The sequence below is a fragment of the Leucopleurus acutus genome (genome assembly GCF_964270905.1).
Source record: "Leucopleurus acutus genome assembly, chromosome: 5".
In the NCBI taxonomy this organism is placed as follows: domain Eukaryota; kingdom Metazoa; phylum Chordata; class Mammalia; order Artiodactyla; family Delphinidae; genus Leucopleurus; species Leucopleurus acutus.
The window spans coordinates 72,176,212-72,196,715 of record NC_139147.1 but is presented as its reverse complement, the minus strand read 5'-3'; the positions used below and the strand labels follow the sequence as shown (position 1 = coordinate 72,196,715).

At 38.0% G+C, this 20,504-nt stretch overlaps 1 protein-coding gene across 2 annotated transcripts in view; it reads left to right on the top strand.

Moving 5' to 3' along the window:
* Positions 1 to 16,069, top strand: part of RNF168 (ring finger protein 168) — a 40,668-nt gene extending 24,599 nt beyond the window's left edge. Inside the window, exons 3-7 of one of the 2 annotated variants that reach the window (XR_014326239.1) lie at positions 1,153 to 1,332; positions 3,534 to 3,655; positions 8,874 to 8,955; positions 11,716 to 13,835; positions 16,051 to 16,069. Coding sequence is in view for 1 of the 2 variants with exons in the window: in XM_082840142.1 (XP_082696268.1) it covers positions 1,153 to 1,332; positions 3,534 to 3,655; positions 8,874 to 8,955; positions 11,716 to 12,669 (1,338 nt within the window). In the remaining variant the exon portion in view is untranslated. Of the gene's footprint in view, positions 1 to 1,152; positions 1,333 to 3,533; positions 3,656 to 8,873; positions 8,956 to 11,715; positions 15,955 to 16,050 lie in introns of those variants that run through there. The other variant, XM_082840142.1, reaches the window with a different exon arrangement.
* The last annotated feature ends 4,435 nt before the right edge of the window (positions 16,070 to 20,504 follow it).

Below are 20,504 nucleotides of genomic sequence, written 5' to 3'. Positions count from 1 at the left end.
CTCAGGTGCATATACAACAGTATGCAGAGGAAGAACCAGCTGTCTCTTCCAGTGGCTTTCCTTTAAGAGCAAGAAGACTTAAAAGTTCCTTAACAAACCTTTACTCACGTCACCTTCACTTGAATTGGGTCAAGGACTTATTCTTGAGTCAAATTCTTTAGATGTCTAAAGTAGTTGTTACATTATTTCTTTCAGGAAGTATAGTTCAGATGCCCACAAGCATGGCCTTAGGTCCTAGATGCTGAGTTTGAGTCTCCCCGCTGCCAGTTACTGAGCTAAGAAAAGAAAGTTAGATCACTTTCTGATCTAGGAAAGCTTTTCTGTGTCTTTCCTCATCTGTAAATCATATAATGACCATTGTGGTTGTTTCTGCCCACCGTGTTTGGGGATTCATCCCAACTTCAGGGAAGGACACTGTTTGGTTTAAGTCAGTTTTTATCATTTCCATTCCCTTGCTAGGGTTTAGTTCAGAAACCTATGCCAAAATTAGTCAGAACATGGCCTTCTGTTAACTGAGGAAAAGTATCACCTAGAAAGACTTCCAGAAATGTGTGACAGTGTAATGGAAAATGTGATAAGGACCGAAATGTGGAAGGATGAGACTTTGATCAAGGTTTCATTGGACTGACTGGGGAAGGCTTCCTGAAGGAGACTTCCTGAACTATTCTACAGGAATTTCCCTCTCCAGATTTGTACTTCATTTGAGAAATTTTAATTCCTGCCAATTTGTTCTTTTTTTTTAAATTTTTCTATTCTTATTAAGAAATATTGGGACTTCCCGGGTGTTTGAGAGGGAAAGAATCCACCTGCCAATGCAGGGGACACAGGTTCGATCCCTAGTCTGGGAAGATCCCACATCCTGTGGAGCAACAAAGCCTGTGCGCCACAACTACTGAGCCTGCGCTCTAGAGCCCGCGAGCCACAACTACTGAGGCCACATGCCTAGAACCCGTGCTCCACAACAGGAGAAGCCTGCACACCATGACAAAGAGTAGCCCCCCTTCGCCACAACTAGAGAAAGCCTGCACACACAGCAACGAAGACCCAACACAGCCAAAAATAAATAAAATTAAATCTTTAAAAAAGGAAAGAAATATTGCAAGTATACTAAAAAGTTCAGAGAAGGATTGTTCTTTATTAATCATTTTTAAGGTGGAGGCAGAGCGACGAGCCAATGAGGAAGAAGAAAACAAAGCCAGTGAAGAATACATACAGAGATTACTGGCAGAGGAGGAAGAAGAGGAAAAGAGACAGGCAGAAAAAAGGCAAAGAGAGATGGAAGAACAACTGAAAAGCGATGAAGAGCTGGCAAGAAAGCTAAGCCTTAATATTGTAAGTTTTAAGAAAGAACTTTGAAGTATCTACATTCCTATTGCTTTGACTATGTGAGTTTGAACAATCCAAAAAAGGAAGCATTCACCATAACTAGAAACTATTTCTGACATATTTGCTCTACTTAAAGCAAAACTTTTTTGGCATACTGTTATATATTTGCTCTAATCCAAGTATGCTTTAAAAAAAAAATTTTTGTATGTTGTTAGTAAACTCAGTTATGCAGGAAAGCTATTCAGTGGAAAATGAAAGCTCCATTCCCCGCCCCCGCCCGCCCCCCCCCCCCCACTTCTCCACTCCTATTCCTATTCCATTACATCAGTCTTTTTCCCCAAAGGTTAGTTAGCACTATTAACAGTTTCTTATAACTTTTTTTTTTTTACCTAAAAAGGATGTGTGAATCACACTGTTTTTCTCCTGACCTTTTTCACTCGCTATTTCTTAGAGATTTTTCCTATTATATTACTACATATAGTGTATAATTCTTTTGTAAGAGTGGCAAAATATTCCATTGTATGGATGCAGATCACTTTTTGAAATTGAAGCACATTAAATTTTTTTTTAACTTCTTTTTTTTCCCTGGCCACGCTGTGTGGCTTGCAGGATCTTAGTTCCCCAACCAGGAATCAAACCAGTGTCCCCTGCAGTGCAAGCGCAGTCTTAACTGTGCTTCCCTGGACCACCAGGGAAGTCCCTAAATTCTTAAATAACATATTAAACCTGGATTTTGTTATCTTGCTGTAGTTAAATTACTGCCCAGGGGACAATGAATTAAAGAAAGGATGATAAAACACATACTGTAAGACCAAAGGATACAGTGGGACCCAGTGATTTGAAAGAACCTGGGAGAATCACTTGTAGTTCTTGTAAAATACTGAATCTCTGGGGATGGGATTTAGGGAATACCACTCCCAGAGGCATCTAGGGAAGTCTGATGTACATTCAGGTTTGAGAGCCTCTAAAAACAATTCCTCTGCTTTCAAACAACAAATATCTTAAAATATACTTACCAAAATGAAGTATATCGAGAATTGGGTTGTGGTTTTTTTTCCCCATTTTTGAGAGGCCTGCCATTCATAATAATATACCCAAGTTTTAGATTATATGCCCTTTTTTTTTTTGTGGTATGCGGGCCTTTCACTGTTGTGGCCTCTCCCATTGCGGAGCACAGGCTCCGGATGCGCAGGTTCAGCGGCCATAGCTCACAGGCCCAGCCACTCCACGGCATGTGGGATCTTCCCGGACCGGGGCCCGAACCCGTGTCCCCTGCGTTGGCAGGTAGACTCTTAACCACTGTGCCACCAGGGAAGCCCTATATGCCCTTTTTAAAAATGTATTTCCTTTTAAAATTTAAGTGGAATAGCTTTGGAGCAATACACAATTGAGAAATTAAATAAAAGACATAGACCATGGAACTTCCCTGGCAGTCCAGTGCTCAGGACTTGGCACTTTCACTGCCGTGGCCCTGGGTTCAATCCCTGGTTGGGGACTAAGATCCTGTAAGCTGCACAGCGTGGGCAAAAAAAAAAAAAAAAGACATAGATCAATAGAATAACAAATGGGATAGGAGAGAAAATATATCAGAGAGGAAAATCTGGGGTCAACTTTGTCTTTCAAGAGTTATTGTTTTAATTCTTCGTGTTTTCACATGGGCTTATAAGAGCAGATCTACTGATATTTTAAAATAGTTTTTCATTTACTTGTAAAAGTTTGGTCGTCCTAGGCCAGATGTCTACCACCACCAAGTATATTAATTTTTCCAATAGTGTAGTAAGAAACTTATGAGACTGCCATGAGATAGCAAGTAAATATTGATGATATTTATTGGTATGCCCTTAAATCCCCAAATTAAATTATTTAACGTAAAATAAATTTTATACCAGGTATAGCCACAGCTCTGAATTTTTCCCTACAGATTACAGTAGCGATAAATATGAAATTATTCATTAGAAAAGTTAGCAGAAATTATCAGCTAATGAGGTTAGTACCATCATGCTCTTTGTGTTTATAATATAGAGTAAAAATGCAATTTAGACCAACTTAGATAAACTTTATCTTGTTTATATTAATTTTTTCATGGTCAGTATTATTCAAAGGATATATAGAATTTAATAATTCCTGAAAAATTCTGTTGTGGATTCTGAATTGATTAATAGCTTATTTTATTTTAAAATTGTTTTATGCTTTTTCTGCTGTTGAAGAACAATTTCTGTGAGGGAAGTATCTTGGCTTCGCCCTTGAATTCCGAAAAATCTGATCCAGTCACAACCAAGTCACAGAAGAAAAGTAAGAACAAACAAACGAACACTGGAGATATTCAGAAGTAAGTGAATATAGTTTACTGCTATATCAAAATTTGGCCCATCAGCTCTGCATGAAAACCCTCCAGATGGTCTGAGGTTGATGTAAAGTGAAAATAAGAGAGATGCTCACATAGCTTAGATTCCTGGCTAGCATGAAGAGGGATGTGAAACCTTTTTTATCTTCATTGCTCAGGATTTCCATGTTGTTCCCATTTCCTTTTTCTCTTGATTTAGATTCAAGTGAGAATCTAGTTCCATATAAGGTCATCCTCATTGAAGGAGTTTACAGTTTGGCATCTAGATCATTACCCCAACCTCTTTTTCCCAGTTTATATATTACATTTCTTCCCAACTGTACAAAAAACATGAGTCAGGTAGTCAACAGTGGAGTGAATTTAGTTGCCCCAGAGTGTCCCTGTTAGCAGCAGGAAGTGTTGATGACTCTATGAGGATATAAGCTTTTCCATAGTAATTCATAGTTGAAAAAGTTTATCAACTACAGTCTAGACTTCAAAAACATGTAAGGGCTTTTGATTCAACTGGGTAAATATGTGCAGGTAATTTGCTTCCTTTCAAAATTCATAGAAATTTAGGATTTTAGATGGTGGAAATTTGGGACAGGGAGATGGAGATAGATGGGAAGAGGGCAGTATTAAATGAGGTGGTTGCTATTAAAAGAAGAAATAGACGTGTAACATCAATATTGTTAATGCCTGATATAATGCAAAGTAGAAGTCGAGAAAAACCATTAAAAGAAAAGCAGGGATATTTCATATTGATATAATACTATTCTGCATAAAGGATATAACTCATGAATCTAAATATATATTTTGAAATATATAAAGATAAAACTTTACTAGAAATATAAGAATAAACTGATGAATTTAAAAGCAGAAATTGGAGAAACTGGTGGGTTAAAGGTACACAAAGTTAAAAACAGATAAGGTCTAGTCTCTGGAATATATAAAGAATTCTTAAAAATAAACAACAAACTAGATAGAAGTAATGGTTGTACAACTTTGTACTAAATGTACGCTTTAAAATGGTTATTTTATTTATTTATTTGCGGTACGCGGGCCTCTCACTGTTGTGGCCTCTCCCGCCGTGGAGCACAGGCTTCGGACGCGCAGGCCCAGCGGCCATAGCTCACGGGCCCAGCCACTCTGCGGCATGTGGGATCTTCCTGGACCGGGGCATGAACCCGTGTCCCCTGCATCGGCAGGCGGACTCTCAACCACTGCGCCACCAGGGAAGCCCTAGCTTTGGTGTTTTTAAAATATGTTCACAAATCTTTGATATTTCTTCCTTCAAAAGACTGAGCCTAATTCCCCTCCCCTTGAATGTGGGCTGGACTTAAGTATACACATAGAATTACCAGAAGGGACATTGTACACTTCAGAGAGGGGGACATTGTACACTTCAGAGACTAAGTCCTAAAGTGACTTTTCTCTTTTGGATTATTTGCTCTGGGAAAGTTAGCTGTCATGTTGTGAGCAGCCCTATAGAAAGTCCCACATGGTAAGGAACTGGGGCCTTCTGCCAACAACCAGTAAGGAAGTGAGACCTCCAGAATAGCCTTTGTGCGTGAGCCTGATTGGAGGGTGATCCTCTAGCCTCAGTCAGGCTACTGACCAGATGACTGACCAACATCTTGACTGGACCCTCATGAAAATCCTGAGCCAGAACTACCCTGCTAAGCTGCTCTTGAATTCCTGACCCTCAGAAACTATGAGATAATGTTTGTTGGTTTAAGCCACTAAGTTTTGGGGGTACTTTGGATAACCAACACAGTAGTCATCGTTGCTGGTCAGTGGGGAAAGGATGTACTTGTCAATAAATGCCTGTGGGACAGTGGATAATATGTGGGGAAAATTAGCTTGGACCTCTATTCATACTATCTATAAAAATTAAGGCGAATTAAAGACCTATTAAAAAGACAAGGGAATTCCCTGGCGGTCCCGTGGTTAGGACTCGGCACTTTCACTGCCGAGTTCAATCCCTGGTCCGGGAACTAAGATCCAGCAAGCCGTGCAGCGCAGCATGCGTAAATAAGTAAGCAAGCAAATATGTAAATATATACATATATACATAAAATAAATCTTTAGGAAGATAACAAAGGAGGATATCTGTAGAGAGGGATGCTTTAAGGAGCAAACCAAATAGACTATAATAAGATTTAAAATGTCTTTATCAAAATACCTTCAGGGAATGAAAAGATAAGCTGCCCTCTAAAAGAAGATATTTCAACTTATTTACTGGAAAAAGTTTATTATTAAAGAATACCCACCTATTTGTGAGAAAAAGAACTACAGAAAAAGAGGCAAAAAATTTTGACATCATAGAACACGAAAGCTGAAGGCCAAAACATGTGAAAAGATTGAACTTTATTAGTAATCAAGGAAATTTTAATTTAAATTACAGTGAGGCAGACAGAGAGAACAGACTTGCGGTTGTCAAGGGGGAGGGTGGGTAGGGAAGGGAAGGATTGGGAGTTTGGGATTAGCAGATGCAAACTATTATATATAGAATGGGTGAACAAGGTCCTACTTGGAACACAGGGAACTACATTCAATATCCTGTGATAAACTGTAATGGAAAAGTATATATATATATATCTGTATAACTGAACCACTTTGCTGTACAGCAGAAATTAACACATTAGCACATTGTAAATCAACTATACTTCAATAGGATTTTTAAAAAATTACAGTGAGGTCATTTCACGTATACAAATATTGAATTATTATGTTGTATACCTGATACTAATATAATGTCATATGTCAATTGCACCTCAATTAAAACAGCAACAAAATAATGATGAGGTAACATTTCATACTCACCCTATTGGAAAATTAAACTTTCTGGCAATATTAAGTATCCTAGAGGATAAGGAGCACTTACACTATAGGTGGGAGTGTAAAAGGTTGATGCTCTATGACTGGAGTGTAGACACTAAAACCCCAGAAGACATGTGCAGGAATGTTCCCAGCAGTACTATTAGTAACAGTAAAGAGCCAGAAGCACCCACATGTCCAACAGTAGACCAGAATACTGTTACTTTCCAGCAATGAAAATGAATTCTGGCTAAGGAAAACATGCCTGATTCAGGAAGGCATGTGAAGAAGTCAAGTTGTGGAAAGATACATGTAGTATGATTCCATATACGTAAAGTTCAGAAATCATGCAGTACTAAGCAATAAAGTGTTTAGGGGTACTAGTGTGTGTTAAGACTATTTTTAAAAGCAAGACATAAGACTAACACATTATAAAACAACTATACCCCAATAAAAATAAAATAGACCAAGGGAAAAATAAATAAATAAAAGCAAGAGATAAGAGCATCTTAGGATAGTTGTAGCCTGTCAGCTGGGGCACAAAGAGAAGGCCCCATAAAGAATTTTAAAATCAGTGATTTTTTTCCCCTTAAACTGAGTGATAAGTATACAGGTTTTTACGATAATATAAGATTTTAAAACTTTTTAAAGTATATATATATTAATCTTAAATGTAACTTCTGGAGAATTTTTACATATGTATAAACCACACTCCAGATTAAGATACAGACTGTTTCTAAAAGGTTCACTCGTATCCTTTCCCAGTCAGTATTTCCCTCCCTATAACTATGATGTATTAGTCATCAATTTTATACACATTAGTGTATACATGTCAATCCCAATCGCCCAATTCATTACATCACCACTACCACCACCCCTTACATATATTTTGTAACTATTTTCTTGTAAACTATTTGTTTTTATGAGGTAGGCCTATGTATATAGTTTTTTATAAAGATCTATAAGACAAGTGAAAAAAGGAAATCACAAAAGAATATGATAGCTTTAAAAAAAGATAGTGTGCAGTATATAGAAATAATTTTTGAAAAAATTGGTTACATATGAGGAAGCAAATAGGAATGGAAAGGGATGATGACACATATTTCCTATATGTATTCATATATTACTTGGTTATTATAAATAAACAATATCCCAGAGAGTTCACAAATCTTCACCAATTATGTTAGATGGGTATCTGATCACACTTTGTTTTGTTTTCTGCTTATGGATTTCTGAACAACTATTAAGCTGTAATAATTCTATGTTGGTTTTAATATACTTGGTTACTAATATCTAACATTGGCAGAAGGAATTCTTCAGCTTTGGGAAACAAAATTAAAATGAGACTAAACCTGGACTCCTGTTTTATCAACTGAGAGGTAGTTCTTATTCTCATAAGTTTTCAGTGTAAATATTCAGGTTGATGCAACTAAATATGCGGTTTGGATACTATTTTGTCTATAAGGGATATGTATTCTTTATATGAGATCTTTGTCTAGATTTTATTTTAATGTTATATGCTACACGTTGGTGCTTTGGACAATGGAACTTATGATTTTACATATTTGCAATCAGACATTTTTCCATTGTTTTCTTTAATTATAAAAGCTAGCTGCTCTTTGAAAATCACCCAAAGTTACCACCACTTGAAGATAGCCAACATTTGTGCCATTTTTGAGCAGAGTTGTATGTGTTTGGATTTTTTTTAACAAAATCCAAAAAAAAATATTTAAAAAATATACCTAACCTCTTATAACCTGTCCTTTTATTCCCATTTCTTTTATGTTTTCCATTATATTACAGACTTAATATTTTCAGTGGCAAACAGCCTATTAAAGATGCTTAGATATTTAGAGATGTGCTCTTATGCTGATACATTGATAAATCTTTTATATCTCTAAGTAGATAGTTGATATAAAATATGTATATAATAAAATCTCTATACCAAAATGGTAAAGAATCTAATCATAGACCATATTTCAAATAGAGATAAAAAATGTAGAATTTCTGGCATTAAAAAGAAACTAACATATTCCTTCTCCTGACTTGAAATGTCAGTTCCATTACTTTTGGGAAGACTGTATACAGTCTTACGTTGTTTTGATGCTAGTAACTACCTGTTTAAATTCTTTTGAGAATTAAGGAATAATTTAGATTTGACTTTTACTTCCTTTTCTGCTGTTTTTCACTAAAATATATCAATACTCAGACTTCTAAGTTTTGCTCCAGAAATAGACCAAAATACCTGAGACAGGGAGATGAATTACACTCTTTCTGATAAATAGCCAAGCAGCAAGCCAGACAGCCTTCAGCGTAAATAGCTAATCTGGCTTTATTATATTGGATACATGCCACTTGTGTTTCAAAGCATTCAAATTTTGGCAAACTTTTTTTTTTTTTTAAGGTATTTGTCACCTAAATCTCAGCCTTGGTCAGCATCACAGTCTGAAGTTGTACAAGAAGACAGGAAAGACTCCATGTCTAAGGTATGTGGATGCTAAAGATGTTCTTGGCTTGGCAGTTCTATTAATGCTATAGAATGTTAATACTTGCAGTTTCCTAACTTTTTTTAAGTCACTATAGTAAATGGAACAACCTTTCTTAGTCACCTTAGGCTCACTTAGGCTAGGAGTCAGCAGACCTTTTCTCTAAAGAGCCAGATAGTAAATATTTTAGGCTTTGTGGCCCAAATGGTCTCAGTCACAACTGTTCAATGATGCTGTTGTCATTTGAAAGCATCCATAACGATATATAAACAAATGAGCTTGTCTTTGTTCCAGTAAAACTGTACAAAAACAAGCACCAGGCTGAATTTGGTCCATGGGCTGTAGTTTGTACATCCCTGACCGAGATCATCAGACTCCAAAACTAAATAGGCTACCCCTGGTACCAGCTTCACTTAAAGGATTGCACAGTGGTAAACAAAGCGTGCTAGTAGGGTGGCATCAGACATCAGGCGTATCTGTTCAGCAAGAGTCCTCACTGCAGAGCTCCTAAGTGATGGCCTGGAAGTGAGACCATGCAGAGGAGTGTAGTAATCACCCAGACTTAGAAGTCCCATGCCCCATCAGAGTAAATTATTTACTGTAACAACACATGGGTGTGGCTTCCAGGGGTCTTGGGAAGGAACACAGCCAGTCAAATAGTTGTAAGTCACTTACAGAAGGCCTGAGCTTTGGCTTCCTGCAAGGTATTTATAGATCACTCCTAGTTCTCCTAGTACAGATGCAGTTCACCAGTAAGGGTCATTTTTACCATAAGCTATGTGGCCTAGTAACACAGGTGACATTTCACCTGTATCAGGCTTCCAGGAAAATAGAACTAGGAAAAGCCAGCTGACACCAAGGTCAGTTTCCTACATGGAAGTTTTATTAGCCCTTTACTCACAGGTTCCTAAACTTTTTTCAGTTTAGCTAGGTGGTTTTATAGCACCTAACATTTAATGGACGTTTATGTGCCAAATAATGTATTTATTTTCTTTAATCTTCATCACAGCCACCAACTCTATAAGGTACCCTTCTTGTGCCCAATTATAGTTGAGAAAACTGAGGCATGCAGAGGCAAGAGAATTGCTCAGTGTCCCTTAAGTAGAGGTATTAGAGAGAGAATTCAAGTCCAGATGGTCTGGCTTATGCTGGAACTAAGGATTGATGGGAGAGGCATTGTAGGCTGGGATTTTTTTTTCCTATCCTGGTGTTAATATTCACAGCAAAACTAGGTAAGCAACCTAGAATTTGTCCAATCCAAACTACATTGGTTCATAAAAAATCTTATGAGGAATGATAAATGCAAAGCAAAGTAGGTAAAAGAACAGATTTAAGATCGCAAACAAGGAGGAATTTTTGTTTTGAAGCAAGTTCTCATTGAAGCCTTTCTTCTTTTTTATTTATTTAATTTATTTGTTTTGTTTGGTTGGTTGGTTGGTTGCGCTAGGTCTTAGTTGCAGCATGCCTTAGTTGCGACTCGCTGGCTCCTTAGTTGCAGCATGCATGTGGGATCTAGTTCCCTGACCAGGAATCGAACCCGGGCCTCCTGCATTGGGAGCGTGGAGTCTTAACCACTGTGCCACCAGGGAAGTACCGAAACCTTTCTTCTTAAGGCTTTCTCATGGTCAAAACTAATCCTAGGTCTTAACTTACCCAAGACCTGTAAGTGAGAAGAATTATACTGGCTAAAGCAAGGGTTCTTAACCTAAGGTCTGTGGGTAGAATCCACAGAGTACATATGAACCTAGATATAAGGAAAAGTTTATCTTTACTTCCACCTGACCTCTCATTTTGGCATTTCCTTTAGTTATGAATGTAAGCAGCAAACCAGTAAACCATAATACTGTTAACAGTACCTGTGACTTTGTCACCAATAGATAACACAGGTTTTTAATCACATTACATTTGTTGCAGATCTCTTGAAATATTGTTTATACTCATCCCTCCTTCAGTGTTACAAATTATTAGACTTGCCACTAGATCTTATTATTTAATGTATTAATAGATATGCATTATTACATCATAAATTGTAAGATTTTAATAATTGTGTTGCAATATAAATTGTTCCATATGTATGTATTTATTTTTGGCTGTGTTGGGTCTTTGTTGCTGCACGCGGACTTTCTCTAGTTGCAACCAGTGAGGGCTCCTCTTTGTTGCGGTATGTGAGCTTCTCATTGCAGTGGCTTCTCTTGTTGCAGAGCACGGACTCTAGGCGCGTAGGCTTTAGTAGTTGTGGCGCACAGGCTTAGTTGTTTCGCGGCATGTGGGATCTTCCCAGATTAGGGCTCGAACCCATGTCCCCTGCATTGGTAGGCGGATTCTTAACCACTGAGCCACCAGGGAAGTCCCCCTATGTATTTATTGTTGCGTTTAAAAATATTATTCTCAAAGAGGTCTGTAAGCTTCACAAAAATGCCAAAAGGAGGAGGGTTTGTGACACAAAAAGGGATTAAAAATCCCTGGGCTAGAGGAAGTTTGTAAGATGAGAAGTCAAGTCATGGTGCCAGCTCCTGGCCATATATAGAACTAGTTAGTGGATTTTAAACTGTAGGTCTTCATGGGAGTGAAAATGAAGAAATACCTTAATCTAAATTGGCACACAGAATAAAAATACTATTAAGAATTAATATATCTTATTAGTAATAATAATAATTACCTTATAGTGACAACTCAGCTTTGGTATCAGTGTAATTAGACTTATGTGTTACGACTTGGTGTTTTCCCCTGGTTCACTCAGTGTTTTTCTGTTCTCTACAGGAAACTGACAGCAGTGATGTGAAGAGCCCTACATGGCAAGACACAGAAATTGAGGAAGATATGCCAACACTTTCTCCTCAGATATGCCTTGAAGTTCATGAACAAGGTGCACAATCTTCAGTGGAGTCACCTATGCCTCAGTTATGTGCCAGTGGTAAAGAATGGTGCCTTGAAGGAAAAGTCAAAACAAGACCAAGCAATCATGAAAAAGAGTTGTGTGTCATAAATCATGAGGGACCTGAAGCCAGAGTTCCCTACTCTGGAGAAGCTGCAGTTAAGCCTTGTGGCAAAACAGAGAGTCGGTGCACTGTATCAGATATGACACAGAATATTAGAAATAACACAGTTGAGACAGAAAATGAAGAGTCTCACCTACTGATCAGTAAAGATATCTCCAAAAGAAAAAACCAGGAATCTTTGTCTGAAGCAGTCAGGGATCCATGCTTTTCTGCAAAAAGAAGAAAAATGTTCCCCAAAGCTTCCTCAGACCAAGAAGAAACAGAAATCAACTTTACCCAAAAACTGATAGATTTGGAATGTCTGCTTTTTGAGAGACGTAAACAAGAAGAACAGGACAGGTTATTAGCACTACAGCTTCAGAAAGAGGTGGATCAAGAACAGATGAGGCCAAACCGGCAAAAAGGATCCCCAGATGAATATCAGTTACGTGCTACATCCTCACCTCCAGACAGATTACTAAAGGAACAAAGGAAGAATTCCAAAGATAGAAACTTCAAAAGACAAACTAATCTAGAGCATCCAAAACCTAGGAGAGGCTCAAAAAATGAAAATTGGCAACCTTCTTTTAAGATCCAGTTGAAACGTTCAGTTAATGGAAGAAAGATAACAAATTCTACTAGAGATAATTGTAATGTATCTAAAACTCCTCATTCCCTACAGCCTAGTAAGTCACAGAAAAGTATTTTTCAGATGTTTCAGAGATACACAAAGTAGTGCTTGGGTAAGGGGAGTGTTGTATAATCTAGTGAAGCTCTCTATCATAGATTCTTTTTAAATTTTTCATTAATTCTGCTCCGTGGGCATACTCACTGTCCTTAATTAAAGGACGGTGTGATTACAGGGGAGGAATATACAAATGTGTTTCTGCCAAACTCGGTTGTAAGCAAGAGTCCCACTCCTTTCCTTTTTTAATCACTGGTGTACTAAATTTAAGTTGACAGTCCTTATGGATATAAAAATGCCTTGGCCAACTCCCAAGAAATCTTCATTTCCATGCATTTCCCCCCATATGCATGTTTTGTGGCCTTCACGCACCTTTTTGTACTGACTAGTAATCAAAGCAACATTATAATCTACCAAGTAGCTAAGGAATCCAGGCAGGGTTTAGAATCTAAGTTTTCTTGCAACTTTCCCATATATTTGCAGAGCACTTGAAGTCCATCTTTCATAACACTAAAGTAATCTAATTTCCATGTCCACTTCAATTACTTTAAGTATTACAGCATTTTTTTTTTTTTTTTGACTTAAAATGGGTTAGGATCAACGTGAAAGCAGAAAAATCAGAGTTGTCTGGAAAATTAGGACTTAGTTGACAGAAAGGAAACTAGACTCTTGATGCAAAAGTAGCTAAGCTTAGGGTGAGGCTGAGTGGGGTAGATTGACAATTTGGAGGCCTTGAAACTGAGTGGATGATCAGACAACTGGGTCCAGGCTGGAGTAGCAGGTGTAGTTTGCCAAAGTATTCTTCCTCGTGCTTTCTTTGCTAGATGGCACAGAAAACATTTGGGTTTTAACAGCTTTGCATACCATACTATCTAATCTGCTATTCCAAAAAAGCTGGGGGGGGGGGGTGGAATTTACTGTAGGAGAGTTATGTCGCAGTATCCTATGTTGTAGAACCTGACTAATGTGTTTATTTCCTTATGTTAACCTTTGTATTGATACTGACTTTTATTTGTGTTTATGGACAAAAGTAGAAAGTATGATATTTGGGTTTTGCTCTGTCTTGCCCCTGAAAGTTAAATCAGAAGGCTGCGATTTCATTTTGTGAAATTTAACTTGGAGACTATTAATCTTTTGTTTCATTAATAGGAACAACTTTGAGCAAACAACTGTTTTAACAGCATTGCTGCTGATATCTAGTTAGCCATCCTTTTAAGGTAATAATGCAGTGAACTGTCCTAGAGCTAATAATTCTAGCTTAAATTTGTCAGTGTTTTTATACATAATTAAGATTTTTTTCCTCCAAATTTTGTAACTGAAATTCTGTAATCTTTGCATACTTGATGGCGTCTACTTCAATATTGATTGGGTAATTATGGGTAGAATTCTGATGCTGATTTAAATTTTAGTTTGCCTTTTCTCAAAAGTGATTGTCCCCTGAGTAATGATTGTGCTGAAATGTAGTTAGAAACTAACCAAATTTGTCTAAAATATATCTTTTCATCAAACCAATATTTTTTAAGACCAATTTTGCTTTACATTTTAGTGACTCTTCAAATTAAAAGTTATATAATTAAATCTTCCTGGAATAGTCCATGACCAAAAAGGGGGGAAAATAGTGTAATGTATTTAGGATTTACATATATAACCACTCATTTGTCTGTGAAGAAGTCTTCCTGACTAAAGTTGGTCTTAAGATAATTTTTTTTTTTTGCGGTACGCGGGCCTCTCACTGTTGTAGCCTCTCCCATTGCGGAGCACAGGCTCCGGACGCGCAGGCTCAGCGGCCATGGCTCACAGGCCCAGCCGCTCCGCGACATGTGGGATCCTCCCGGACCAGGGCACAAACCCGCGTCCCCTGCATCGGCAGGCGGGCTCTCAACCACTGTGCCACCAGGGAAGCCCATAAGATAATTTCTCAATTAGTCTTTCTGATACTACCATGTATGCATTTTTGTGAGAAACTAGTAAATGTTTTGTGTCAGTCATTAGAATTTACTGATACTTTCCTCCCATTTTTATGGAAGGGATATGAGTGTGTTTAATTTCTCAGGGAGTGCTAAAACTATGCAGAGGTTGAGAATCTGAAAATTAAAATAATTGTTAAAAATTGAAATGGACTATGTGTTTTTCACAGTTAAAAATAAAAATTAACACATGAAAATAAAAAGTTCTGCATAACAAAAACTACCATAAAGGAAAATTGGAAGACATGGCAAACTTGAGAAGAAATAGATACAACTCATCACAAAGAGCTTATTTCCTTTATATAAAGTGTCTGCCAATACATTTAGAAAAAGACTAACAACCCAAAAGGAAAATTAGAAAAGTTATTTCCCCAAGAAACATAGTTCCCAGGAAAGGAAATATAAGTGGCTCTTAAATGTGTGAAAAGATGCATAATATCACTTATACTAATACTCATACATTTTTCCACCCTTCAGATTAGTAAAGGTGTTTTGTTTTGGGGTGTTTTTTTTTCCCCAGTCTCGGCAAGCATGTGGGTAAATAGGCACTCTTATATGTTGCTTGGTATGTATAGAAACTTTTAAAGCCCTAGAGAGGTAACCTTGGCAGTCTACCTCTAGGAATTTCTTAAAGCTGTTTTCACATATATGTAGAATGGCATGCATAAAACATTTTTGTTTGGCATTGTTTGTAATAAGCTTAGAAACAACCTTAATCATATCAAGAAACACTAAATAAATGATGGTAAAATAGAATACTATACAGCAATTAAGCAAAAAACCCATTTACTGATCAAAAATAACTATAAGATATAGAGTTAAACAAAAAATACAAGATGTAGAGTAGTGTACATAGTATGCAACCATTTATCCAAAGAAGAGAAATATATATTTAAGAGAGATAAACAGTGTTGCCAGCAGGGAGAGAAACTGGGTGGCTGGGAGACAGGAGTGGAAGAATGACTTTTCTCTATATGTTCTTTTATACTTTTAAAATTTTCAATCATATTGAATATATCATCTCAAAATTTAAATGTTCTTAAAATATTACAAGATTAAGGATACTTAGACATCTCAACCTATACCACTCTAGACAGTGCTTTTTTGCCTTTAAATTCTAAGAATCATAGGAAGGTTTTTCAGTGCAAAAAAAAAATAACACAAATTTTTGGAAATAGCGTTGTGAATGAATTTGAATATATTTAGCTTTAATATACTATTTTTAAATTATTTGAAAGCAAAGCTTATGCTTTTCAGGTAGCAATGCTGCAGACCTGCAGTCCTGCTGAGAACAATGAGGAAAGCCACATAAAAATGTAAAATTTTTACATTTAAAAATTAAAATGCTTTACTTAAAAGCATCAGAAAGCTACTGAAACAATGAGGACTAACTTAGGGGCTAAGATTCTAGAGGGGGGAGATTTGAGAGGTAAACTGATGTTTGCAACCACTTTTTTGTTTGTAGCATGTGCCTATTCTGAATGCAGGACGAGAATCAGGGCTGCTGCTGGTGAACAGAGAAACCGGCAGAGCTCTGGGCCATCTTATGAAGCTAGAGTGACAGTATTGGAGACTTGAGGGTCATCAAACACAAGGTCGGTTTTCCCATCAAGATAACTGCAGTTTTGAAACTGTTTAGAGCAGAGGCTAAAAGGCTGAAAACCTCTGAAAAGCAGAGAGGAGTTGTCATCAGGCTCACACTGCTGATGAGACAAGAACAGAGTTCAGGACCTACCGGGGAAGGAAGCCTGCTGAACACACCAGGGCCTCAATTGAAAGCCCTAGCACAGAAGTCTGCAAACTGCATCCCAGGGGCCAAATCTGCATGCCGCCGGTATTTGTAGGGCCTGTGAGCTAAGAATGGTTTTAAATGGCTCTTCAATTCCTTAGTTCACATATAAGGAATTGAACGATGGGACTAGTAATTTGTGCATGAGTTTTGGACCACCAAAACAAGGGCATGTCGTGCAGGAGGGAAGAAAGAATAATTTCCTTCTTAACTTGGTCTCTACCTGTTAATCTCACTTTCTTAATCTGTAAATGGGAATCAGTGTAACCAAGAGTTGCTATCAAGAGTTAAGGGTAGTGGGACTTCCCTGGTGGTCCAGTGGTTAAGAATCCGCCTTCCAATGCAGGGCACACGGGTTCGATCCCTGGTCGGGGAACTGTCCCACATGCCGGGGGGCAAGTGAGCCCATGTGCCTCAATGAAAGATCCCGCATGCTGCAAGAAAGATCCTGTGTGCCGCAAGTAAGACCCGACACAGCCTAATTAATTAATTAATTAATTAAAAAAAAGAGTTAAGGGAAGTAATAGAGCACCTGGCACAGGCCCTGACTCAAAAAAGAACCTTAATAAGTGATAGTGACTTTCTCCTGGCTATCCTTCAGCCCCACTACTCCATCACTCCCACTTTTAGGAGAGTTTCACTTTATCCAGTGACTTTGTGTACCGTAAGTACCCACGTGTGGCATCCAGTAAATTGCAAGTTACCTTTTGTCTACTCATGAAGACTACTCACCTCTCCCCTACCAGATGTATCTACAGCTCCATGTCACAAGAGACCCCTGCCCATAAGTTCCCCTGTGTCACAGTTCCCAGATTGCAAGAGACTTTGGCCTCAGAAGAAACCATTTCTCAGAAATATTTTGTGGCTTCCTCAAATTCCTGTACAAGTTCTACACATTTGGTATGCATAAAGGTTTGTAAATCACTACAGACTTTGAAATTGGGAGTTGGGCCACTACTGTATGTTTGCCCATATCTTAATTCCTGTGTAAAGATCTTAATAAACAACCATGACTTCAAGTTTTGAGTCAGTTTTGTTCTCCCCAATATATATTTCCTTGTTTTGGCAGGACTTGGAGCAACATGGACCCTGAGTTCAACTTAGGGGACCGTTCTCTTACTTTACATTTCACTTTATGTTTCTCTTCAACTTGGCTTTTGTGGTCCCAGGCTGCTGCAGTTAGGCTCTACCCATGAAACTAGTTGAATCCAGAAGGTTTTCTCTCAATTGGAGATCATAAATTGAGTTTGCCCATCTTTTGTATCATTCCTCTTCATTTCTTAAGACCCATAAAAAGTTTGGGTGTCTCTGTTTTTTACTGCAGGATTAGAATCCCACTCCCTTGTCAGTTTATACTAGACAAATGTAGATTATACTGGATCTGTTGCTTGGGATCCACTTAAGAAAGCAACCAAAACAGGTATTTCAACAGAGGAAATGCAGTATAGGAAATTGGTTAGACAGGTATTGAAACAAGGGAACACAGATAACCCAAAGATGATAACTGCAGGAAGTGGCTACTACCCTCAAAGCTGGGAAACACACAGGAAGGGTTTTGGTTACTAGAATGTAGGTGCTCAGGATTATTTTGGAGAGCGGGCCCTGCAGACTTGGTGTTCAGACGTTTGAGAAACACCTCCCAGCTACTGCTGGTACTCTGAAAGGACCCGGTGAGTCTGGTTCTAGAAGAGTTGAAGGCATTTGGAAGCTGGGGTCAACTGCCACTGCTGGGGCAACACTGATAGGAACAGCAAAAAAAATGTCCCTTTTTCCCTTCTACTACCTCTTATAGGTAATAGAACTTAATAGGAAGCTTGCTGGCAAAGGAGTCTGGGAGAATCTGGAAAAGTGTTTTTTATATCCCAGCGGAGTTTAGAATGGCAGGCTTGAGAAGACAGGCAGGAGCTAAGAGATAAGAGAGGGGGAAAAATACAGCAGAGAAGTTTTCCGTAAATAGATTCTAGTACAAAGATGTCTTGAAATCTCTAAGGCAAAAACTTGGAAAGTTCCTATCCTGTTAAGATGGAGTAATATATGTGGGAAATTATGCTTAAGCACAAATGCCCAGAAGAAGTAAAACCTCATAAAGGATCTATGGAAGAAAACTGGAGAACCTTCCCAAGTACGTGTAGAGAGCCCTGCCAATTGTTCAGTTCGTGTATACCCAAGTGTCCCCATCTCGACCAGAACTGATGATTAGAGAGTAAGGTTTGTGTGTGCCACCCTATACAGAAGCTAACAATCACCTAAAGCCACCATTGTCCCGAGTGCCTACAAAGCTTTCTAATTCCTCACCTACCAGGATGCCAAGCACCCCTCTGAAATTTCTTCTACAGAAAATTAAGGCCATCAGACATCATCGCTAAATTCCCAGAGATCCTAGGAGGGTACGCCCTAGAAATAATAGAACACCAGGATAAGATTTAAAGGAGGGCATTTTAGTAATTGGAATAGATCATAATGAAGCAACTCCAGAGTAATCCTAGATTGCAAAAAATAAGATGACAGGAATTATGTAATAATCTTAGCAAGAGGCACTGAGATAATACCTAATCAGTTTGGTTTCAATGTGACAGAATCTACTCCCAAAGAACTTGAAGTGCTATAGTTTATACAAATGTATTCTAAGTTCATCGTCTTGAAAAGTGTTCAAAATGATTGTCCTTTTGGAAAAGCACCTTGTAAACAAAAAAAGGTACTTGATTCCTTCTATTGGAAAATGCTTAGAAAACTTATAATTAAAGCTTTTATTTGTATAAAGCTACAAATTACATTAGTTAACTGGTTTACTTTTAGAAGAAAAATATTTTTTTTGGTGCTGATTAGCACGTCACAAACCAAAAAGTAGATAAGAGGTCTAATTACCTAAGACTTAGGTCCTTGGTTGGGGAGAAGTGGCAATTTTAATGTTGCATAATAGCAAAAACTACCAAAAAGATGGGAGCTGAACCAACCATGCCTCTTTTCTTTGGTTTAAAAAAATAATTTATGGGGCTTCCCTGGTGGCGCAGTGGTTGAGAGTCCACCTGCCGATGCGGGGGACGCGGGTTCGTGCCCCGGTCTGGGAGGATCCCACATGCCGCGGAGCGGCTTGGCCCGTGAGCCGTGGCCGCTGGGCCTGCGCGTCCGGAGCCTGTGCTCCGCAGCGGGAGAGGCCGCAGCGGTGAGAGGCCCGCGTACCGCAAAAAATAATAATAATAATAATTTATGCATCATGTATTTTACTGAAACCTTTATTCCAAATTTAGTGGCTTCTGGGGAGGGATAAATTAGGAGGTTGGGGTTAACACATACACATTACTATGTATAAAATAGATCACCAACAAGGACCTACTGCATAGTACAGGGTACTATGCTCAATATTCTGTAATAACCTATATGGGAAAAGAATCCGAAAAAGAAAAAAAAAAAATATATATATATATATATATGAATTACTATGCTGTACACCTGAAACTAACACCACATTATAAATCAACTATACTTAATAAAATGTTTTAAAATATATTTTTTTTAAAATCTAAACAAATTTAGTGGCTTCTACATTAAATTATCTTTAAATGTCAAAACTTTATTTTGACACTTTAATTTTATGGAACGTGGTTTGTTTTTCTCCAGGGTCTTGAGAGCAGTCGCTACAGAAAACATTTATTTTAAATGAGGTTGAGGGTTTTTGTTGTTTTGGGTTTTTTTTCTCAATGTTGCATTTATTTTCTGTTTGCATTCTTTGCTTATTTTTCTATTAGGTTGTCAGACATTCTTCTCAGTTTCTAGGACCTCTTATTAGGAAGATTGACCCTTTTAAGTAATGAGTTACAAAAAATTTTCCCCATGGGAATGAGTCCCCACACACCTGGGAAAAGATTGTTTGATAGCCATGGTAACAAGTAACCACCAGAACAGGTTATAAACCTGTCTAATCAATCAATGACAACTTGGTTCATTGAACACACCTCTGAAAACCAACCAATCAGTGACAGCCTCATGCTTTGAAAGCCAGCTAATCATCAGTTGTCTCAGGCCAGTAAACACACTTCCTGCACAGCCAACACCGTCACACTTCCCTATGAGATCTGAGGTTTTCTTTGTGCAGTGCAGTCACCTCACCACCAGCATACCTGTGCTAACCA